The sequence below is a fragment of the Salmo salar genome, chromosome ssa09 (assembly GCF_905237065.1).
Source record: "Salmo salar chromosome ssa09, Ssal_v3.1, whole genome shotgun sequence".
Taxonomy (NCBI): domain Eukaryota; kingdom Metazoa; phylum Chordata; class Actinopteri; order Salmoniformes; family Salmonidae; genus Salmo; species Salmo salar.
The window spans coordinates 74,958,522-74,983,537 of NC_059450.1; the positions used below are offsets into that span (position 1 = coordinate 74,958,522).

Here is a 25,016-nt window from a genome sequence, read left to right on the forward strand (position 1 = left end):
ACACTCTTTCCCCTGGTTCCGTTCTGAGGGCCATCAAAGAGGTCTTTTACTGTCCTCCCAGAAGCCCCAGCCCTCTGCTCCACTTGTGGCTGAGGACCATGGAGGCCTGGGCTGGGGCTGGCTGGGACAGGCTGGGGCTGGGGCTAGGCCGGCAGGCTAGGCAGCAGTGCAGCAGTGTGACCATCATCACAGGAGATTAGTCTCAGCTCTCAGCACCATGGCATTAGGATTGGGAGGACCGGCCTGTTTGCTAACCAAACCGAGACGCATGGTCATTAGCGGGGAGCGTGACACCTCTTTCTGTCCGTCTGTCTGTTTATATCTCTTTTACTGTCTGCGGGTCAGACTAAGAGAGACGGAGACAGAAAAGAAACAGGGTTGGCGGGACTTTACTCACTTCTGGATGCTGGACCCATACAGCTTGGTGAGGTCAGATCTTACCACGGCGCTGAAGACATCTACAGGTAAAGTAGAGTTCAACTGATGTTTCCAATCTTAGCCATGTTCAAATCACATTTGAATAGGCTTTCAGTAAGGTATGGTCTATATTTCCAGATTTCAAAGTGACAAATCCTGTAAGTTTTGTTTCCCACTCGTCCTTAGAAAAGAAGAAGTGTATGACAGCAGAGCTCCAACCTGATGACTCCTCATTTCTCTCCTTGACCACAGACGCAATAACAACACTCCGAGACATACAGACATACAGCCAGACACAGAGCTGGAGAAGATCCAGGATGGTGCTGTACCTGGCCTTTCTGCTGGGGATCCTGCCCACTGCAGCTCAAGGTAAGACTCAACACCTGTTTTGTACTGGATTATATTGGGATTCAGGTTCATGGCTTGGTTTGGTTGTGTTGTTTAAAGGTCTTTTTTTATTTGAAGGAGTGGAGCAGTCCCACTCCTTTTGTAATTATTTTGCTTTTTTGAATAGATAGTAAAGTATTGGAAAGACAGGGGAGATAGTGGGAGGTGGAGTCAAAGGGGAGGGGGGCCTGATTTTGAACCCTCTGGCATACGTGTGTAACAGCTGGACCACACGGGCCACTCGGTAGTATTGTTGACATTGTATTTAATGCAGCTCTTGTGTCCTCCATACTTTTACGTGGATAATGCCTGACTAAAAATGCAATTTAAAGCTCCAATTCAGCAGTTAAAACAGTAACAACACTTTTTCCCCGCTACTGTTATTGGCTGGAGAAATGTAGCCACTCTCAAAGCAATAGACATGGCTATGGATGCAAGGACTGACCATCCATGATATCAAAATTATATTTTTAACCATGTTTTGAGGCTATTTAGTGCTTGTTTACATTTACATTGTTTACAAACAATGGAGTAAACCAAGCTCATATTTTGGGTTCTCCCACATGAAAAAAATACTCTAGCATACTTCGGTACATGTATGAATAGTGTAGTATTCACTGTAGAGTTTTTGCAGAGTTTACTGTAGTATTCAATGTATTGAGGTTTACTACAGTGTGTATTATAGTAGTCTACAGTATAATACAGTTTACTACAGAATTCTGTAGTAAGTTCTGTAGTAATATATAGTAAACTGTAGATTTTTTTTCATGTGGGCTGATGGAGTATGACAGTTGAACTTAGCTCATGGAGCATTTCTAAGTTATATTCTTCAAGAATCAATGAGGACATATCATTGATTTGTTACTCCAAAAATGGGTATACAAACTGCAGATTGCCCCTTTAAATGTCACATCACATTGCTCAGACAACATATCAAAGAAGCATGTGTCTGAGGTCTTGAATATGAACAATCATATGTAGGACAGTACTGTCCTATACATATGGCTGAGGTCTTGCTCCATTGTACCACAGCCATATGTATTTGATAGGCAGCTAGTATACTTGGAGTCCATAGGAAGGTGGTGTGTAATGTTATCAGGAAATCTGGACCCAGAATGCTGAATGGCACAAAACCAAGAACAGCCCCCTCCCTCTGACCCTCTAAGGTTGAGCTGTGGACTGTGATAAATAAGAACATCTGCTGAACAACAAATCTCAGTTCTGCTTTGAGATAAAACAAGAAACAAACTTTACATGTAAGAACAAATGGAGGGAACACTTAGGCTACTGTAGTGTTGAGATGTTTCATGGTGATGTTTCATCTGATTCATGGTTGCCAAATATAGTAGAGTGAATGCTGAATAAAACTGCACCATGAGAGAGCCCAAAGGAGGTGTTAGAGAGTTACATGAAGAAAACAAATAGAAATGTCCTTTAAAGCCATCTTCTACTGGAGATTTGTCTCGAAGTTCTTAAAACCCCCTTGACCCCAATAAGTTGTTGGAGATCTCAAAGAAGGCATTGTTTCTCTGTGTGTCACCAGACAGCAGTTAGCTTTGTCACACCCCAAGGGAGAACATCTCCATGGTCTTTACACCCCATTTAGCTCCCTCTATCTCCCTCTGTCTCCATCTGTCCCTTCTGTTTTTGGAAGAGAAAACCCTGAGTCAACTCTTTGTTTGTTTTTTCTTGTGTTTGAGGGTGTAAAAGGGCAAGGCAATAAGAGAGTATGGGTAGTCTATAGGATACTTTGCATGGTGGGGTCATTGCTAGTTAGTAAGTCTCCTTTCATCATGACATAGATAGAGAGCTGGAAAGCAGAAGTGAGAGAGGGAGTGAGTCCTCTCCTTTAGGGCCAGCGCTGCAATGTGTTTCCTGAATTTGCAGTGTCCAAGTTAACTGTTTAACGCAGAGTGACCAGGACGACTTTCAGTTCTCCTCGGTCTTCTTGGAAAGGTCAAAACAGAAAGAAATAGTGATCTGAGTTGAGTTGATGAACACCAATTGATTGAACCATGTTTTGAGTTTCCTGGTCTGTTCACATGGTCAAGAAGTAGTTCGTCCTAACCATTAAAGTGTATGTCCATGTACTGCTATAATAACAATACAAACAGCCCAATATAGTGATGGAGTTTTAACATCTCTGGTCTCTGTTTACCCCAGCACAATGGCGGCATCCTGTAATCAAGCTCAACTCCCAACTCGTGGTTGGGCCTGAGGTAGTACTGAACCCTGGCACCCCATTAGTCCTGAGGTGTGAGGGGGATGGGCCAGTCAACTGGCTGACCCGGTTGGCCAAACACAAGCGCTTCATCTCCAAGGTCAAGGGGAGAGTCAGAACCTTCAGGGTGGACCGTCCCTCTGCAGAACACACTGGGACCTATAAGTGTGAATATACCAGTGTGAACGCCAAGGGCCAGGACTTGTTTTCTACAGTGCACGTGTATGTGAAAGGTAAGCTCAGAAGAGTACTGAGTTGCTGTTAATTTACCATATCTGTAGAGAGAGTGATGATTTTGATTTTAAAAGTCTTGGGGGCATGGTTTTTGTTTGTGTATCTCTCCAGTATCTCTCATTCTAACACATCCCACCTTCTCCATCAGACCCAGACAGCCTATTTTGGACCAGCAGCACGTCCCTGAGTGTGGTGAGGAAGGAGGGTGAGAACTATCTGCTCCCCTGCCTGCTAACTGACCCAGAGGCTACAGACCTGGGGCTCCGCATGGACAACTGTACCTCCGTACCCCCAGGCATGAACTACACAGCAGACCCCCGCAGAGGCATCCTTATCCGCAACCTCCAACCCAGCTACAACGCGGACTATGTCTGCAGCGCCAAGCTCCACGGGGTGGAGAGGACCTCCAAGGCTTTCTCCATCAACATCATTCAAAGTGAGTAGGTTGAGTGTTGTGGAGGGATACTTTAGATAAAGTGACCAGACCTAAGTCAAAGCATACTGTACAAACTTGGTCAGGCCCATGCTTCGTACTGTACCATACTGTACAATGTGTACAAATTTGATATTTTCAAAATTGAGTTTAATTGAAAAAGGAGCATGTGCATGTTACTTTATTATACATGTCGTGTATCTGGTTCTTTCTGTGTCCAGGGCTGCGTTTCCCACCTTACGTATTCCTGGAGAAGGATGAGTATGTTCGTATCGTGGGAGAGAAGCTGAGAATCCACTGCACCACACACAACCCTAACTTCAACTACAATGTCACCTGGAATTACAGCTCCAAGAAGGCAAGCACTGTCAGAGTATCTGAAACAACCTATTTGTTCCACTGTCAGAGTTTCTGAAACAACCTATTTGTTCCATTGTCAGAGTTTCTGAAACGACCTATTTGTTCCACTGTCAGAGTATCTGAAACGACCAATTTGTTCCACTGTGTCACAAGCTGTAGATCTATGCCAGAGTTGGCCAAAACAAAGTGCATGATAATAGGTCTGCATGATAATAGGTGTTCAGGATAAAAAACGTTTCCTGCCTCTTCTTACAGAGGTCCACCATAGAGGAGAATGTCCAGTCTAAGGACAGTCGTCTGGACATTGAGAGCATCCTGACCATCCCTGCAGTAGACCAGTCAGACACAGGGAACATTACCTGCACCGGAACCAATGAGGCTGGAGTCAATAGCTCTGCCACCTACCTGCTGGTCGTAGGTTAGTTGATGGATAACTGTGTTGTTCCACCAACTTTATGAAGTTGGCTTTAGCTAGCCCAGATAAGTTCCCAATCTCCCAACCTGCTGCATGTTCGAACAGCACTGATCATTTGCACCATGTACTTTTAATGTCATCTCAATTGCAATCCAGGTCAGTTGGTTCTGTTATTGATCTTAAATGGTTGAAAGCATAGTGATAGACATTTGGGTGACAACTAAATAAAAAATCTGACATTGTTTTTCCATTGGAATTTGGTTGTGGTTTTGAGATGGTAAAAAGCATAGTGATAACACATTGGAAATTCAACAACATTTTGACTGTCTTTTTGAGTGGGTGAATATAGGTTATCTCATTGATCAACGTCTCAATAAACAACAGCCGTGAAAAAGACAACCGTGGTTATAACCAACCAGCATCGAGGATTAGACAAACCCATTGTATAATAGAACACATTCCAGTCACAGAACTGGATTGTATTCATTAGGGCAAACTGCAGCAAAACGTTTTACAAGGGAAAGGAAAATCAACATTTTTCATTATCATTGGTTTGGTGCCTAAGGAATACAACCCTGGCTGACCTTGAATATAACCCTTCCATGTTTCTCTGTGTCCCTGTCCAGAGGAGCCCTACATCCGTCTGTCCCCCCAGCTGTCCTCCAAGCTAGCCCACCAAGGCCTGTCCATTGAAGTGAACGAAGGGGAGGACCTAAAGCTCTGTGTCCTGATCGAGGCGTACCCCCAGATCATAGCCCAGAGCTGGGACACCCCAACGTCCTCGCCCACACAGGAACACATCTTCACACGCTACAACAACAGGTGAGCACAACAAGGTGAAGGGAACTGACTGAATGAAGCGGCTGTAATGGGAAGACGTTTGGGCCTGTTGGAAAAAAGCGCAGCAACAGAAAACGGTTGTGAGACAGTGTCAATGTGAAATGTTCACAGATCAGAAGCTGACTTGATCATAGTAAAAATGTATAATGGGTAAGCAGCAGCAGCAGTTTATTTGTTCATCTGACACAAACTCAGTGGTCCAGAGAGTTCTGTACTATGAAACCATAAGGAAGGAGCTTCTGTAATGTTTTACCTCCATGATGAGGCATAGTAGCAACAGTCTGAAGAGAACCATGATGTAGTATTCAGCACATCACACCATCTGCACTCATTGCTCTTTTGTTAAAGAGCTCCAGTAATCTAGTTCACCAGCCGGCTCCCCCTCTTTCTATATGTGGTAACAATTGAGCCTGGTAGTTAGACTCCAGTGGTTAGATCTCCAGTGGTTAGATCTTCAGTGGTTAGATCTCCAGTGGTTAGATATCCAGTGGTTAGACTCCAGTGGTTAGATCGCCAGTGGTTAGATATCCAGTGGTTAGACTCCAGTGGTTAGATCTCCAGTGGTTAGACTCCAGTGGTTAGCTCTCCAGTGGTTAGATCTCCAGTGGTTAGATCTTCAGTGGTTAGATCTCCAGTGGTTAGATATCCAGTGGTTAGATCTCCAGTGGTTAGACTCCAGTGGTTAGATCTCCAGTGGTTGGATATCCAGTGGTTAGACTCCAGTGGTTAGATCTCCAGTGGTTAGATATCCAGTGGTTAGATCTTCAGTGGTTAGACTCCAGTGGTTAGATCTCCAGTGGTTAGATCTCCAGTGGTTAGACTCCAGTGGTTAGATCTCCAGTGGTTAGATCTCCAGTGGTTAGACTCCAGTGGTTAGAACTCCAGTGGTTAGATCTCCAGTGGTTAGATCTCCAGTGGTTAGATCTCCAGTGGTTAGATCTCCAGTGGTTAGATCTCCAGTGGTTAGATATTGAGTGGTTAGACTCCAGTGGTTAGATCTCCAGTGGTTAGATCTCCAGTGGTTAGACTCCAGTGGTTAGATCTCCAGTGGTTAGATCTCCAGTGGTTAGATCTCCAATGGTTAGATCTCCAGTGGCAGTGGTGGAAAAAGTACCCAATTGACATACTTGAGTAAAAGTATAGATACCTTAATACCTTAATAGAAAGTTACTCAAGTAAAAATGAAAGTCACCCAGTAAAATACTACTTGAGTAAAAGTCTAAAAGTATTTGATTCTAAATATACTTAAAAGTATCAAAAGTAAATGTAATTGCTAAAATATACTTAAGTATCAAAAGTAGAAGTAAAAGTATAAATCATTTCAAATTCCTTCTATAAAGCAAACCAGACAGCACCATTTTCTTGTTTTTAAAATGTAAGGATAGCCAGGGGTGCACACTAACACTCAGACATAATTTACAAACGATGCATTTGTGGTTAGTGAGTCAGCCAGATCAAAGGCAGAAGGGATGACCATGTGTTCTCTTGATTAGTAAGTCGCTCTGGATAAGAGCGTCTGCTAAATGACTTAAATGTAGTGCGTGAATTGGACCGTTTTCCTGTCCTGCTAAGCACTCAACATGTAATGAGTGCTTTTGGGTGTCAGGGAAAATATATGGAGTAAAAAGTACATTGTTTTCTTTAGGAATGTAGTGAAGTAAAAGTAAAAGTTGTCAAAAATATAAATAGTAAAGTACAGATACCCCAAAAAAACGACTTAAGTAGTACTTTAAAGTATTTTTTCTGAAGTACTTTACACCACTGTCCAGTGGTTAGCTCTCCAGTGGTTAGATCTGTAGTGGTGCTACAACAGATCATGCCTGGTTTCCCCTCAGGTATTCCGCTACCCTGCTGCTAAAGAGAATGATTGCACAAGAGCAAGGCCAGTACACCTTCTATGCCAGGAGTGCCATGGCCAACGCATCCATCACATTCCAAGTCCAAATGTATCGTGAGTAAAGTATCAGTAGTTTGAATATCTATACACACAGACATAATGATACAGATGCACTGCGTCAGTTTACATTTACATTTTACATTTACGTCATTTAGCAGACGCTCTTATCCAGAGCGACTTACAAATTGGTGCATTCACCTTATGATATCCAGTGGAACAACCACTTTACAATAGTACAAGTTCATACAAGTTCATACAACTTCTCTCTCAGTTCATACAACAACTCTCTGAGGAATAAAAGTTTTTATCAAGGCATCTATTGACTATCTGTATCTGTATTTAAAACATGGTTCATTTAACCATGCACTCTCGTGATTGGCAGAGAAGCCGGTTGCCGTGGTGAGATGGGAAAACATCACCAGCCTCATGTGTACATCGTTCGGTTATCCTGCTCCCATCATCCTCTGGTACCAGTGCTCTGGAATCCGAGCCACGTAAGTGTTTGCATGAGGGTTACTAGAGGGCAGTGGTATGATATTGCTGTGGTAAAATAGAGACTTAATAAGCACAGACATACCCATCATTGATGATAGCAGAGACTAAATAGGTATAATGGATCATTCCACCAATTCAATGCCTTTTGAGAAGTGTAACTTGGTAAAAAAAAAAAAATGTAAATCATAAAGAGCACATGTTCAACTTCATAAAAAACATGTTTTCCCATCGCAAGATGTTAAATTACAAAAATGACTTCAGTAAGTGCCTATTAAGTGCCAAATAAAGTAACGGTTGACCGTAACAGGGTTGACCGTAACAGGGTTGACTATATCAGGGTTGACCATATCAGGGTTGACGACTTCATCTTAAATCAACCATAAACCCCCTTGTGACAGTGGGAATGGAAGCTTGTTGTGTGCAACAGCGAGTGGCAATTGAATGCAAAGTTCAGCCCCCAAAAATTATTGTTAAAACCTTTCTAGCCTGTCTATCTATTGGTAACACGGTTGACGTGTTATGCTCGACCCGCTCAGTTTTCCACCGCAAAATAGCTGAGAATCGCCAGAAAGAGTAGAACCAGCTCATCTGCTTTTACATGATGTTTTGATTATTAGATGTTTGTTCCTTTTGAATAAATAAAAAGGAACAGTTTCACCATGTTAAAATGAGAGTTCAATTCACGTGATAGGTTGACATTAAAATGAGGCACATATGTAAATGATTGACACAAAATAAATAATAATCTTCAGAAATGACTCTGTCAAACCAACAAAATAGCTTGGAGAAATGTTGGAATTAAGTGGGTTAAAATTGACCAAGAAGTCACAGAGGCACATGTCAAAATGCTGAATTTTTGCACTTTAGCAAGTCTTTATACTTTTAAGAATCAGATGTATAAATTCTCCATGTTGTCTATGTTAAAGGGCACTACATTTAATTTAACAGGCTTTAAAATTCAATATTGGTGCCCAATTTCTACTTAAAATATCAAAAGGCACTCTTCACAGAACATCACTACTATGTTGTTTTTTATATAATAACCTATTGGTTATCATAACTAAATGGGGAAGTCAACTTATCTCTATCCCTTTCTATGAGAACAGGTGCAATGAGAATAACACAGGTCTCCAGATGCCTGCTCCCCTCCTGGCCCAGACGGTGGAGGTGCAGAGGGAGGAGTACGGGCCGGTCGAAGTCGAAAGCGTCCTGACCGTGGGACCGTCCAACCGTAGGATGACCGTGGAGTGTGTCGCCTTCAACCTGGCCGGAGTTGGCAAAGACACCTTCGCCATGGAAGTTTCCGGTAAGAGTCAAAGCACAGTCATCCATGGCTATCCTCATGGTTACTGTCTAATCCTTAGTTCGCACTCCTTGTTTCTGTGTCATCGTAGTCAAGTACATGAACTGTACATGAACTGTCCGTTCATTTGTTGATTCAGATTCACATAATCTGTTACTTTAGCTACAGCTTTTCTTCCTCAGTTCCACATAAACCCATTCCAAAACCATTATACATAGAATATTCCGAGTGTCGTCTACACTCACCCTCCTGACTCTCCGTCTGCTCTCTGATTGGATAGATAAAGTGTTCACCTCCACCCTATCGGGAGCAGCTGGTGTTCTGGCCTTCCTCATCCTGCTACTCATCATCCTGCTCTACAAGTACAAGCAGGTAGGACACACAACAGCCTCTGCCATATACAAAATACACTGAGAGACTAGTATGCAATCTCATCTAAAATAAACCTTGGTAACAAAATGGATATATCCATGAATAGAGTATTCACAAATATCTCTAGTTTCAAATCATTGTTTCCTTTTAGTTATTCAAATGATTGAATAATGAACATTTCCTTCCCTTTGCAGAAACCGAGATATGAGATCCGGTGGAAGATCATCCAGGCCAGTGATGGAAACAACTACACCTTTATCGACCCAAGTCAGCTGCCGTACAATGAAAAGTGGGAGTTTCCCAGGGACAAGCTCAAGCTAGGTTTGTGACCTTTTCTTAAACAGGATACTGCAGTAGTTTGGTACTTTGGAGTTTGATCTTCCACTCTTGGGTAATACATTGTATCTTGATTTGAAAAGGCAGTGCTTGCTGGTTGGCGAATGCATGGAATCTCAACTAAATGTACAACTATAAATTGTATTTACTTACGAAAATAAAGTATATTGACTTAAAGTTACATTTGTAAGTGATGTGTTGGCTGTGTGACCTGCAGGGAAGATCCTAGGAGCCGGGGCCTTTGGGAAGGTGGTGGAGGCCACGGCTTATGGTCTGGGGGAGGACGACAACGCGATACGAGTGGCTGTCAAGATGCTCAAAGGTCAGAATCCATTGAAAAGAGAACGCTTTTTAATCCAGGAGTAGAATTGATTAAAGTCTGCTAAAATGGCTGTGATCTGAGTGGTACAGGGTAATTTCTCTCTCTCTGCAGCCAGGGCCCACTCAGATGAGAGAGAGGCTCTGATGTCAGAACTGAAGATCCTGAGTCACCTAGGACAGCACAAGAACATCGTCAACCTGCTGGGAGCCTGCACTCAGGCAGGTGAGAACGGAGCACTCTCCATAAAATGCATGGAAAATACATATGTATTTGAATCAAATTTGACCAAAATATTTAGCTTAAAAAAGACAGTATATTTGGAAGTTTAAAATCTCTCAATTTATATAAAAGAATATCCATTAATCTTCTCTAAGGACCCGTACTGGTGATCACCGAGTACTGTAGTCATGGAGACCTTCTGAACTTCCTGCGACACAAGCAGGAGACCTTCCTGAACTTTGTCATGAACATGCCAGAGGTACCAGAAGAGACCAGCGACTACAAGAACGTCTGTGAGGAGAAACAGTTCATCAGAAGGTATGGATCATATTGGCATGCACCAAGCAGGTGGACTCTCAGTAACCTTTATTCAACATACACAGCAGCAGCCTGGTGAAGTAACCACTTTGTCTGATTAGCCTCCTCCCTTCCTCCCCCTCCCCCTCTGATCCCTTCCTCCCCTCCCTCTACCAGTGACAGTGGGATCTCCAGTGTGTCTTCTGACAGCTACCTGGAGATGAGGCCTGGTCCCCAGCCTGTCAACTCCTCTCTGGGTAAACAATCTGTCGTACTACCTTCTAATTTATCAAGCACCAGTCACTGCACAAGTTCTCCATTGTATTGTTCTTTGACTCAGTTGGACATTTGGGTGGACATCGATATATTCTATTCTATTTTATTCTATTCTATTCTATCAGACTCTCTGTGTGAGGAGGGAGGGCCAGACTCGTGGCCATTGGACATGGATGACCTGCTGAGGTTCTCCTATCAGGTGGCTCAAGGTCTGGACTTCCTGGCCGCCAAGAACGTGAGTCACATCAACACACAGTTTCAAAACAAAGCTTGCAAAACAAGGCTTGTGTAACTAGGCATATTTCACAGTTTGAGATTATGTTTGGTGATAATTGGTCACACTATATTTTCTTAAATATCATCTGACAGGTAGAGATTACCCACTGGGCACAAACTGGTTAAATCAATGTTGTTTCAACATAATTTGTCAACATATTGTGATGTGGAATCTACATGGAAAATGCATTGGATTTGTTGTTTTGAGGGTAACATTTTAACTACAGGATTATGTCAACCCATTTTCAACATAGACAAACCATGTATACATTTTTTATTTATTTGTACCTTTCAAAAAAGCATCAGATTTTCTATGTGATATCCACTATAAGAAAAAAACAATAGGCTGGGCCGCACCTCCTGCTGGGGAATTGATCTATCTACAGCTATACATTCGGTCTTTAACGAAGCTCAGCCCTGCTTAGCTTTGATATTTGTTACTGACTATTACCAATGTGCTGTCGTGAGAATGATTGTTGAGAGATCTCCACTTAATACATTTACTGTTGCTATCGAAGTAATTCCAAAGGGTAGGTTAAACAGAGCAAATGAAATGTAACCATACTTTATCAATAATATATAATCAATGAGGCTATTTAGGCCAATATAACATTTGGGAAGTCATCAACGGCTATTGTTTCAATTCAGCTCAGGATTCAACTAAAAATAGACAATACATATAGGCCTAGGGTTTCAAGCTTTGGTTGATTTCAAATGGAATCCACAAGTTAATAATAAATACGTTAGATTTATGTCTCCATCTCAACCAAAAATAAAAAGTTAAAGTTTGATTTGATTTAGTCTGATTCTTTCACTTGGATGTTTGAGATGGAGACTGAATCCAACATATCAATTATTCATTTCTAGACAAACTAATAAGACTAAGCCAGTGGCTCAGATGGAACCATACAAGCAGTAGATACATCTCCTTTAAATGTTGAAATTTGGTTGCATTGTCAACCAAACACAAGTCAATATTACTTTTGCAAGACAGTAAATAGCCTAATGTTATGGCTATCTTACAAACTAATACTGTATAGCAGTATTTATTCAACCTTAAAATGAGTAACACATTCATGGCCACATGTTCTTTCCCATAGGGGTTACACGGGCATGTGCCCCCTCAGATTTGTCCCATTGATATTTCTTTAAAATAATAATAAAATAATATATTTACATATATATATACTTTTTTTTTACATAGAGTTAAGCATAATGATTATGGCTCTAGATTGCATGAAAAAGCTGTTTCAGGTGATTGAAAAATGTGACATTCTCCAACTTATGGACAGAGGGCCTAGCCCCCTTCCAGACCACCCCCCTAGCCATCAAATCCAAATCTAATTTAATTTGTCACATGCTTCGTAAACAACAGTGAAATGTTTTCTTACAGGTCCTTCCCAACAATGCAGAGAGAAAAAAATTGAAATAATAGAAAAATAATAACACGAGGAATAAATACACAATGAGTAACTATTGGAAATATACACGGGGTACCAGTGCCGAGTTGATGTGCAGGGATACAAGGTAATTGAGGTAGATATGTACATACAGGTAGGGGTAAAGTTATTAGGCAACAGGATAGAAAATAAACAGTAGCAGTAGCGTATGTGATGAGTCAAAAGAGTTAGCTCAAAAAGGGCCAATTCAAGTAGTCCATCCTGACGTACTTTGTGCCCCCTCAGATTTTTGGGGTGCATGACGCCCCTGGGTTACTGCAACAATAAATGTCTACTTATGTAATCATAGAAAGTGTGCATGTTCATGGTCTCAGATCTGTGGAAATCTTCACAATTGCTGTATTAATCTGCACAGAATCTCAAATGGCATTACTCACTTGTACCATGTACTGTAATGTAATCTCAACTGCAATCCAGGTCATTTTGTTGTGCTATTAGATGAAGCACAGTGATAACCCATTAAGTTGTTGTATAAATAAACAAAATATCAAATCAAATCAAACTTGATTTGCCACATGTGCCGAATACAACAATTGTAGACTTTACCGTGAAATGCTTACTATCAAGCCCTTAACCAACAGTGCAGTTCAAGAAGAAGAAAATATTTACCAAGTAGGCTAAAATAAAAAGTAACAATAAAAAGTAACACAAGAATAACAATAACGAGGCTATACACAGGGTGTACCGGTACTGAGTCAGTGTGCAGGGGTATAGGCTAGTTGAGGTAATGTAACGGCTGTCGTGAGAGAGAGTGGACCAAAACGCAGCGGAGTTAGTGTTCATCATATTTAATTATTAAACGGAACACTATACAACTACAAAAATAAGAAATTGACAGCCAAACAGTCCTGTCAGGTGAAACACAATGACAGAAACAATTACCCACAAAACCCCAACGGAAAAACATGCACTTATGTGTGACTCCCAATCAACAACAACGAACTTCAGCTGTGCCTGATTGGGAGCCACACACGGCCCAAAACAAAGAAATACAAAAACATAGAAACAGAACATAGAACACCCACCCAATGTAACACCCTGGCCTAACCAAAATAAAGAACAAAAACCCCTCTCTATGGCCAGGGCGTTACAGGTAATCTGTACATGTAGGTGGGGGCAAAGTGACTATGCGTAGGTAACATGGGGGGGTCGTCAATGTAAATTATCCGGAGGTGATTTTTATAAATTTTTCAGCAGTCTAATGGCTTGGGGGTAGAAGCTGTTGAGGAGCCTTTTGGTCCGTTTGCCGTGTAATAGCAGAGAAAACAGTCTACAACTTGGGTGACTTGAGTCTCTGACAATTTTATGGGCTTTCCTCTGACACCGCCTATTATATAGGACCTAGATGGCAGGAAGCTTGGCCCCAGTGATGTACAGGGCCATTCACACTACCCTCTGTAGCACCTTACGGTCAGATGCCGAGAAGTTGCCATACCAGGCAGTGATACAACCAGTCAGGATGCTCTCGATGGTGTAGCTGTAGAACCTTAAGTGCACGTCCTGGTAATCCGTCTGACCCAGCGGCTTCATGAATGTTGAACTGTTTCAAGGTTTTGTTCACATCGGCTACCGAGAGCGTTATCACACCGTCATCCAGAACAGCTCTTGTGCATGCTTCAGTGTTGCTTTCCACGAAGCTCGCATAAAAGGCATTTAGCTCGTCTGGTAAGCTCGCGTCTCTAGGCAGCTCGCATCTGTGTTTCCCTTTGTAGTCCGTAGTAGTTTTCAAGCCTTGCCACATCCGACGAGCGTCAGAGCCGGTGTAGTAGGATTCAATCTTCATCCTGTATTGACACTTTGCCTGTTTGATGGTTCGTCTGAGGGCATAGCGGGATTTATTCTAAGCATCCGGATTAGTCTGCCGCTCCTTGAAAGTGGCAACTCTAGCCTTTAGCTTGATGCGGATGTTGCCTGTAATCCATGGCTTCTGGTTGGGATATGTACGTACAGCCACTGTGGGGACGACATCATAGATGCACTTATTGATGAAGCCAATGACCGATGTGGTGTATTCCTCAATGCCATTGGATGAATCCCGGAACATATTCCAGTCTGTGCTAGCAAAACAGTCCTGTTGTGTAGGATCCGCGTCATCTGACCACTTCCGTATTGAGCGAGTCACTGGTACTTCCTGCTTTAGTTTTTGCTTGTAAGCAGGAATCAGGAGGATAGAATTGTGGTCAGATTTGCCAAATAGAAGGCGGGGGAGAGCTTTGTATGCATCTCTGTGTGTGGAGTAAAGGTGACTGTATCTGACTGTGATCTATAAGTGATCCTCTCTCTGTCTGTCTCTTTCTCTCAGTGTATTCACCGGGATGTTGCAGCCCGGAACGTTCTCCTGACAGACCGCCGTGTGGCTAAGATTTGTGACTTCGGCCTGGCACGTGACATCATGAATGACTCCAACTATGTGGTGAAGGGCAATGTGAGCAAACAACAACAACCTCAAATGAACAACCACCTCAATAAACACATTTTCTGTGTCAATAACAAACTATTTCATGTCTTTACTAAGGGTTTCTGGGTTTCTGGGTTTCTGGGTTCCTGGGTTTCTACTAAACTATATGGAATTGTTTTAAGATGGTCATACCAAGGATCATTTAGAAATTTGAATTTAGAATTTTAGGCCCCTTGTCAGTATAAAAAAATATATACCAAAATGATGAAACATTGAATCTGACCTTACTGCTATTAGCCCATAGTACAAATTGAATAACATATTCATACATGGAAAAACAGATAGTAAAAAATAAATCAAAAGGAAGTTTGTTTGGAAGTGTCCCATATCTGAGAAATATAAGAAAGATCAGGAAACTATTATAGTTTTGTTTAACCATATTTAGCCCCTTTATTAGGCACTAAACTACTTTCATATACAGTATACTGTATACCTTTATTTCCTGGTTAAATAAATAAAAATACTTCCATTCATTTTTTAAACTGGTTTCGGGGGACCTTCAGACGAGTCTTGTGATGCTTGTGGGTGTCCTAGAGCAAAACGATCAACATGTACACGTTTGTGAGAGTCTCGCCTTTCGATGGTGGGGTCATATTAGTGTTGAGCCCAAACTATTCAGACACTACAGACAGAAGTTGGTAAATCAGCGGTACCAACTTCAGATGAGTCCCATGGCGCTTGTGGGGATCTTAGAGCAAAACGGAGAACACCATCGTGTTTGTGAGGGTCTCAACTTTCTAAACCAAACTAAACCGTTCTCCTGGTCTGACAAACACCACTGTAGCTCTGCCACCTTCCACCGCAGATGCGGAAGGCCGACATGGGAGGATGTGGTGGATTGAGAAGCAGTCTATGCGAAACAGATATACAGTTATATCAAGCTTAAACAGACATATTTTAATGGGGAATTTTGTATTATGCTAATTGATGTACGCTTCGCGCTGACATCGACTCTAGGGGGAAAAGGTCAAGACACTCCATATCTCTGTTGCCTGCAGTCATGACAATTGTAGTTTGCTTTTGAGGTTGTGTTGCGTATTAAATATAAACTGTTAAATATACACATTTTAATATGTATTTCCTCACACTATGTGTCTGTAGGCGCGTCTGCCAGTGAAGTGGATGGCTCCAGAGAGTATCTTTGATTGTCTCTACACTGTCCAGAGTGACGTCTGGTCCTATGGTATCCTACTATGGGAGATCTTCTCTCTAGGTGAGCTGGCATAAACATGCATATCTAAACACAGTGGAGTTTGACATATCTTTGGTGAAGTCATTCAGTCGTTCTTCTTAAATTGATTCATGTGTTTTGTTTAATCTCTGTAGGAAAGAGCCCCTACCCCAGTATCCTGGTGGACACCAAATTCTACAAGATGATAGAGTCTGGTTATCAAATGTCCCGGCCAGACTTTGCCCCTCCAGAGATGTAAGTTACACATTAAGGGCTTTTAGGTTTCAATAACCTTGTCCCCATGCTAAAATGAGGTGGAAGATTTTAAGATTTAATGCACCATATTTTTCCCCACTGAGTAAGCCTAGCTTAATTGAGATACAGATTCATGCATATTACAATATCCTTTTATATTTTTCTGTAAGACTTAACAAAGACCCCCTATATTCCAATCATACCCCCTTTTCAGCACTTATGATAAAAATAAATATATTTATTGTGTCTTTAATGCATTAAGCATGGCCGATTCCAGATTACTTCCTCTGAGCCCCACATTGAAAAAGTTACAAAGCTCCCCTCAAACATCAAACACACCACAGAAACAAGAAATAAAGAGTGTATTTTTCCCCTGAGGCTCCGCACATCTGTGAGTGTCAATTCGCCGTGGTTGTCACACTACCCGGAATATTTGTGTTGTGAGGCCGGAGACAGATAGACAGAGGCTACAGAGACTGAATTACAACCCAGTCATCAGGGACCCTTTGTGTGGGGGTAAGTTAGTCCTCGATCAGGCACGGTTCTGTGTGGTGGTGAGTTAGTCCTCCTCCATGGTTCTGCATGTTAGCCACATGATCAGCAGGCTGGAGTCCGGAACAGCGTCATTTCACAGCCCAGGCAGGGAGAAGACTGGTGGGTCTGTGGTGGGGTTTATGAGGGGTGCATCTCTGTGCGTCACAATCAACCATGCTTATCATTGTAGCATCTAGATACATACAACCCCAAAGTTTGGTCAAAAAGGGTTCTAAGTAGTACAAGGCAGAAGTATAGCAGGTGAAAAGTACACCTTACAGTAGCAACAGTCATCAAAATTGTTAAAAGGTTTTAAAAACAATTATAGTAAATGAAACAGTTGGATGAAGATACTTCAAACCTTTAGAATGTTTAAAGGCACGGGATAATTTAAAGGCACGGGATAATAGGCGTGTGTGTCTTCTCTAAGTAAACAAATGAAATAGGGCTACAATGCAGCATAATCATCACAGTTAAAACAGGAGAGCAATGTCTATCTGGTAAAGTCCACAAAACATAGATTTACAGTATATAACAAACAGTTGCAGTTGCAGTTGTATTTTTTTATTGTTCAGAAATGTGGTGGGTACTCTCTTCGTTCGCGGGACTTTATCCTGCTAACTGTTCCAAATGTCCGAACTGAATTTGGTAAAAGGGCTTTTATGTACTCTGCGCCATCGTCTTGGAACGCCTTACAAAATACCCGATTGGTATTTTTAAATCACTGATGAATGATCTTGAGAATAATTCCCTGACATGTCAATGTTTTTAATTTGCTGTTTTTGATTTTGTTATATTCTTTGTTAATTCTATGGTTTTTACTAGATTAATTGTAGTTTTTCATGTTGTTTGTCTGTAATTTTTGTAATGACTTGGCGCTGCCTATCTTGGCCAGGACGCTCTTGAAAAATAGATTTTAAATCTCAATGAGCCCTTCCTGGTTAAATAAAGGTAAAAAAAAAAATTTATAATCATAATAATAAATGGTCAAACTATTGATTCAGGAGGACAGTTACCACAGCCTTCGCCAAGAAAACAAGAGCGTGCTGGATGGCCTCCGCCATTTCAGCACCACCAGCTGGCTGGACAGAGCCTCTCCAGCCGTCTATAGCAGAACAGCATTCAAATCAAATCAAATTGTATTTGTCACATGCGCCGAATACAACAGGTGTAGACCTTACAGTGAAATTCTTACCTACAAGCCCTTAACCAACAATGCAGTTTTAAGAAAATACCCAAAAAATGTTAGAGATAAGAATAACAAATAATTAAAGAGCAGCAGTAAAATAATAATAGTGGGGCTATATACAGGGGGTACCGGTACAGAGTCAATGTGCGGGGCGCAACGGTGCCGGGGGGGGGGGGGGGGCAATGCAAATAGTCTGGGTAGCCATTTGATTAGATGTTCAGGAGTCATATGGCTTGGGGGTAGAAGCTGTTTAGAAGCCTCTTGGACCTAGACTTGGAACTCCGGTACCGCTTGCCGTGCGGTAGCAGAGGGAACAGTCTATGACTAGGGTGGCTGGAGTCTTTGACAATTTTTAGGGCCTTCCTCTGACACCGCCTGGTATAGAGATCCTGGATGGCAGGAAGCTTGGCCCCGGTGATGTACTGGGTCGTACGCACTACCCTCTGTATAATGTCTTGCGGTCGGAGGCCGAGCAGTTGCCATACCAGGCAGTGATGCAACCTGTCAGGATGCTCTCGATGGTGCAGCTGTTAAACCTTTTGAGGATATGAGGACCCAAAACTTTTCAGTCTCCTGAGGGGGAATAGGTTTGTCATGCCCTCTTCACGACTGTCTTGGTGTGCTTGGACAATCTTAGTTTGTTGGTGATGTGGATGCCAAGGAACTTGAAGCTCTCAACCTCCTCCACTACAGCCCTGTCGATGAGAATGGGGGCGTGCTCGGTCCTCCTTTTCCTGTAGTCCACAATCATCTCCTTTGTCTTGATCACGTTGAGGGAGAGGTTGTTGTCTTTGCACCACATGGTCAGGTCTATGACCTCCTCCCTATAGGCTGTCTCATCACTGTCGGTGATCAGGCCTATCACTGTCGTGTCATCAGCAAACTTAATGATGGTGTTGGAGTCATGCCCTGCCGTGCAGTCATGAGTGAACAGGGAGTACAGGAGGGAACTGAGCACGCACCCCTGAGGGGCCCCCGTGTTGAGGATCAGCGTGGCGGATGTGTTGTTACCTACCCTTACCACCTGTGGGTGGCCCGTCAGGAAGTCCATGGTCCAGTTGAAGATGGAGGTGCTTAGTCCCAGGGTCCTTAGCTTAGTGATGAGCTTTGAGGACACTATGGTGTTGAACGCTGAGCTGTAGTCAATGAATAGCATTCTCATGCAGTTGTTCCTTTTGTCCAGGTGTGAAAGGGCAGTGTGGAGTACAATAGAGATTACATCATCTGTGGATCTGTTGGGGCGGTATGCAAATTGGAGTGGGTCTAGGGTTTCTTGGATAATGGTGTTGATGTGAGCCATGGCCAGACTTTCAAAGAATTTCATAGCGACAGATGTGACAGTCATTTAGGCAGGTTACCTTAGTGTTCATGGGCACAGGGACTATGGTGGTCTGCTTGAAACATGTAGGTGTTACAGACTCAGACAGGGCGAGGTTATAAATGTCAGTGAAGACACTTGAAGACACTTGTCAGTTGGTCAGCGCATGCTCGGAGTACACGTCCTGGTAATCAGTCTGTGAATGAGCTGATGCTCTCATGCATATTTCAGTGTTACTTGCCTCGAATCAAGCATAGAAGTTATTTAGCTTGTCTGGTAGGCTCGTGTCACTGGGCAACTCTTGGCTGTTCTTCCCTTTGTAGTCTGTAATAGTCTGCATGTCCTGCCACATCTGACGAGTGTCGGAGCCAGTGTAGTACCATTTGATCTTAGTCCTGTATTTATGCTTTGCCTGTTTGATGGTTCCTAGAGGGTATAGCAGGATTTCTTGTAAGCTTCCGGGTTAGAGTCCCGCTCCTTGAAAGCGGCAGCTCTACCCTTTAGTTTCTCCATCTGCATTGCTTGCTGTTTGGGGTTTTAGGCTGGGTTTCTGTACAGCACTTTGTGACATCGGCTGATGTAAAAAGGGCTTTATAAAGAAATTTGATTTGATTGATAGCTCAGTATGAATGTTGCCTGTAATTTATGGCTTCTGGTTGGATTATGTACGCACGGTCACTGTGGGGACGATGTCATCGATGCACTTATTGATGAAGCCAGTGACTGATGTGGTGTACTCCTCAATGTCATCGGAAGAATCCCGGAGCATATTCCAGTCTGTGCTAGCAAAACAGTTCTGTAGTTCAGCATCTGCTTCATCTGACCACTTTTTTATAGACTGAGTCATTGGTGCTTCCTGCTTACATTTTTGCTTGTAAGCAGGAATCAGGAGGATAGAATTATGGTTAGATTTGCCAAATGGAGGGCGAGGGAGAGCTTTGTATGCGTATCTGTGTGTGGAGTTAAGGTGGTCTAGAGTTTTTTCCCTCTGGTTGCACATGTAACATGCTGATAAAAATGAGGTAAAACTGGTTTAAGTTCCCTGCATTAAAGTCCTCGGCCACTAGGAGTGCCGCCTCTGGATGAACGTTTTCCTGTTTGCTTTTGGCGATATACAGCTCATTGAGTGGGGTTTAAGTGCCAGCATTGGTCTGTGGTGGTATGTAGACAGCTACGACAAATACAGACGAAAAACTCTCTAGGTAGATAATGTGGTCTACAGCTTATCGTGAGATACTCTACCTCAGGCGAGCAAAACCTTAGATATCGTGCACCAGCTGTTGTTTACAAATATACATAGGTCCCTGCCCCGTGTCTTACCAGAGGTTGCTGTTCTATCCTGCCAATAGAGTGTATAACCCGCCATCGGTATGTTATTAACACCACGACTCTGTGAAACATAAGATATTACAGCTTTCAGTTCATCCCATTTATTTTCCAGCGATTGAACGTTGGCTAACAGTACGGATGACAAAGGCAGATTAGCCACTCGTCGCATGATCCTCACAAGGCACCCCGATCTCTTTCCGCGAAATCTCTGTTTCTTGACGGGGATGATGGCCTGTTCAGGTGGTTGGAATATATCGTTCCGTCACCTCATCCAATTCGAGGTGAGTAATCGCTGTTCTGATGTCCAGAAGCTCTTTTCGGTCATAAGAGATGGTAGCAGCAACATAATATGTACAAAATAATTTACAAACAATGCAAAAAAATAATAATAAATAGCACAGTTGGTTAAGAGCCAATTAAAATGACAGCCTTCCTCCCTGGGCCCCAAATGATAAACGGCAGTCAAATATATATATATATATTTACAGTATCAGTCAAAGGTTTGGACACACCTACTCATTCAAGGGTTTTTCTTTATTTATACTACTTTCTACATTGTAGAATAATAGTGAAGACATCATAACTATGAAATAACACATATGGAATCATGTAGTAACCAAAAAAGTGTTAAACAAATCAAAATATTTTGATTTGTAGCCACCCTTTGCCTTGTAGCTTTGCACACTCTTGGCATTTTCTCAACCAGCTACTTACCTGTTATACTGAACAAACATATAAACTTGACATGCAGCAATTTCAACGATTTTACTTAGTTACAGTTCATATAAGGAAATCAGTGAATTTATATAAATTCATTAGACCCTAATCTATGGATTTCACATGACTGGGCAGGGGCGCAGCCATGGGTGGGTCTTGGAGGGCATAGGCCCACCCACTTAAGAGTCAGGCCCACCCACTGTGGAGCCAGGCCCAGCCAATCAGAATGAGTTTTTCCCCACAAAAAGGCTTTATTTACAGATTGAAATACTCCTCAGTTGCATCAGCTGTCCGGGTGGCTGGTTTCAGATGATCCCACAGGTAAAGGAGCCGGATGTGGAGGTCCTGGGCTGGCATGGTTACTCGTGGTCTGTAGTTGTGAGGCCGGTTGGACATACTGCCAAATTCTCTAAAACGATGTTGAAGGCGGCTTATGGTTGAGAAATGATCATACAATTCTCTGGCAACAGCTCTGGTGGACATTCCTGCAGTCAGCATGCCAATTGCACGCTCTGTGGCATTGTGTTGTGTGACAAAACAGCACATTTTAGTGACCTTTTATTGTCCCCAGCACAAGGTGCACCTGTGTAATGATCATGCTGTTTAATCATCTTCTTGATATACCACACCTGTCAGGTGGATGGATTCTCGTGGCAAAGAAGACATGCTCACTAACAGGGTTGTTAACAAATGTATGCACACATTTTTTGACAAATAAGCTTTTTGTGGTTAGGGAACATTTCTGGGATATTTTATTTCAGCTCATGAAACCAACACTTTATATGTTGAGTTATTATTTTTGTTCAGTAAATTTGATATGGACATGGAGTGGTTTGAAAGACCATAGAGCTCCATATTGAAACAATCTTCTCCATGATGCTTGAGGGCCTTTCTTGATGTAGTAAAATATAGTATTTTTAATACTGTATTGTGACCAATAACAATATGATCTTGATGCCCCACCAGGTATACGATCATGAAAATGTGCTGGAATCTGGAGCCAACAGAGCGACCCACCTTCAGTAAAATCAGCCAGCTGATTGAGAGAGTCCTCGGGGAGCAGCCCGAATGTCCAGACCAGGTAACACAGAGAGGGAGATGGATGTTTAACATGGTAGATATATCTCTTATCAGAATAAAACAGCATCTACGCTAAGGAGAACATAAAACATCTTCCATTGTCAGACTGGATTGACCATACTAAAGCATTATTTGAAGATAGCAGTACCCTAACTTCTAGGTGTTCTCCTCTCCCAGCAGTACCAGAACATCCAGCAACAGGACATGGTGATTGAGGAGTTGGAGCCGTGTGATGATGATGACGATGACGACGAGACAAAGTTTTGTGACGGCTCCTGTGACCAGTCCTGTGAGCACGAAGTGGATGAGCAACCTCTGATGAAGACCAATAACTATCAGTTCTGCTGAAAACTCCCTGGCATCCTCAAACTATCCACATTCTGATCTGAAATTCTTCAACATTCTATCTTCTGCTCACTGTAGAATCATTCTAGGAGCATATATCCATAGAAATGGAATTGGGATATTTTCGTAAAGCAATGAATGCCTGAAAAGCAATTTTTAAGTTCTGTTTTGGCTTGTAGATAGACAGGCAGCTGAAAAAGTAATGTGACTTGCTACATACTGTGACTTGAGATACCATGTCTTACGCAGGAGATAATTGATCTAATCACAGATAGTTATGTACTTAATATATGTAATGCCTTATTGTATGTTCATGCATTACTCTTCTTCTATGGTTTGAGATTTTCTCTTTTAAGTCTATGCACCAACGATGGGCCTACCCTGACTGAACAGACTGTTCTGTCCACAGGCTTCTAGTTATTTCCTCTGTTCTTACATACTGTGCTGCTGGCACTATGGTGAGATTGAACAGACTTGTCTTTTTTACAGCCTTCTAGCTATGTCCTCTGTTCGTACATGTTTTGTTGCCACTATGGTGAGATTGTTGATTTCTTAAAATGCTGCTGTGGTGTTTTAATTCACGTTTGTCAGCGGGTTCACTTCCACATTGTTGAACAAGCTTTTTGAACATGCTATCCGCAGTTTTCAGAGGCAGCAACAAGACAGTAGCAAACATTGCAGATTTTTGAATGTTTGCCTATATATGAACAGGTAGCATCGAGCTTAGAGTGTTGGGCCAGTAATTGAAAGATCACTGGTTCAAATCCCTCAAGGTGAAAAATCGGTTGTTGTACCCCAATTGCTTCAGGGACGCCATTAATTTTACATTTACGTCATTTAGCAGACGCTCTTATCCAGAGCGACTTACAAATTGGTTAATAATGGCTGATCAAGGCTGTGACCCCACTCTCTGTGGGTGTCTCGGGGAGAGAGTATGCAAAAAAACACATTCCCTTGTGAAATAGGACAGCCATAAACACCAACATAATTATTATTAACAAAGCATTTCTTTATATGTATGATGGCTTATTTTGATGTTGGACATAACCGTTCCTGAGATCAAACCAAACAGAGGATAACATTCCAGCTTTAACATGCTAAATCAACCATTGCAATGGATTTTGAGACGCCATTTACATCCATTTAACCATGTGTGTTGTTTCTATCTCCACGCTCTAGCCATAGTAGTAGCTTGAATGACATAGTCACGACATTGTTAGTCAGCCAGTTAATGGCAAAATCATTGTTACATTATATGCTATGGTAGGGAACGATCAGGATGAAAGGAAGGTAAAAATGTGGATCCAAGTCTGGACAAAACAAATGTGTTTGATGGCCATGTACTGTTATAATCTCCACCCGGCACAGCCAGAAGAGGACTGGCTCAGAGCCTGGTTCCTCTCTAGGTTTCTTCCTAGATTCCTGCCTTTCTAGGGAGTTTTTCCTAGCCACTGTGCTTCTACACCTGCATTGCTTGCTGTTTGGGGTTTTAGGCTGGGTTTTTGTATAGCACTTTGTGACATCGGCTGATGTAAAAAGGGCTTCATAAATAAATTTGATTGATTTATTTGATATCATTCCACTTATTCTGCTCCAGCCATGACCACAAGCCTGTCCTTAACAATTAAGGTGCCACAGACCCCCGTGTGATATTTCTACCGCTCAATATTTTGATGTTCATCATCAGTATGATAAAACGTGTGAATTATGGCACAAAAATATTGCTTCATTGTTTTGAATGTAGCATTCAGCTAATACTGCCTACTGTAATTACCACGATGTCAGATAAAAGCTATAAGTCAGTTAAAGTCTATATGTCAGCTATAAGTCAGATAAGTTACTTGGATTGTTAGCAGCTATTCTGAATACTGTTGCAGTGGAAATTAGAGAAAAGTAAGAGATTTGTATGTAGTGTATGTATGGTGTAATGTAAATGAATAAATTTGTTTATTTTCACTTTACTGCTTGAAAGCCAAAAACAGATGCTTTGTCATTAAATCCTTTTAGTTGTTTGCTAACCAAATCACTGTACGATCTTGGAAGGAGTGTAATTATATTCA

The 25,016-nt window shown here is 42.1% G+C and overlaps 1 protein-coding gene across 3 annotated transcripts; it reads left to right on the forward strand.

Moving 5' to 3' along the window:
- The first annotated feature begins 183 nt into the window (after positions 1–183).
- Positions 184–24,917, forward strand: LOC106611874 (macrophage colony-stimulating factor 1 receptor 1). Of its 3 annotated transcripts, none has more exons than XM_014212499.2 (22): positions 184–464; positions 670–786; positions 2,968–3,258; positions 3,408–3,695; positions 3,914–4,050; positions 4,308–4,470; positions 5,094–5,289; positions 7,143–7,258; positions 7,587–7,698; positions 8,806–9,005; positions 9,283–9,374; positions 9,569–9,695; positions 9,928–10,032; positions 10,144–10,254; positions 10,407–10,569; positions 10,726–10,805; positions 10,950–11,059; positions 14,863–14,985; positions 16,120–16,231; positions 16,345–16,444; positions 22,498–22,612; positions 22,789–24,917. In XM_014212499.2, exons 1-22 carry the CDS (start codon positions 218–220, stop codon positions 22,957–22,959), a joined length of 3,276 nt encoding a protein of 1,091 aa, XP_014067974.2. In that variant the 5' UTR covers positions 184–217; the 3' UTR covers positions 22,960–24,917. The 3 variants fall into 3 exon arrangements, with proteins under 3 accessions (XP_014067974.2, XP_014067973.2, XP_014067972.1); XM_014212498.2 differs by having other exon boundaries at positions 334–464; positions 604–786; positions 22,792–24,917; XM_014212497.2 differs by having other exon boundaries at positions 338–464; positions 604–786.
- The last annotated feature ends 99 nt before the right edge of the window (positions 24,918–25,016 follow it).

Bases quoted from the DNA above. Each gene is read 5' to 3' on its own strand.
- LOC106611874 (XM_014212499.2), top strand. From the start codon at position 218: ATGGCATTAGGATTGGGAGGACCGGCCTGTTTGCTAACCAAACCGAGA. The intron at 787-2,967 runs GTAAGACTCAAC...TGTTTACCCCAG, and splicing joins CCTGCCCACTGCAGCTCAAG to CACAATGGCGGCATCCTGTA. The intron at 7,259-7,586 runs GTGAGTAAAGTA...CGTGATTGGCAG, and splicing joins ATTCCAAGTCCAAATGTATC to AGAAGCCGGTTGCCGTGGTG.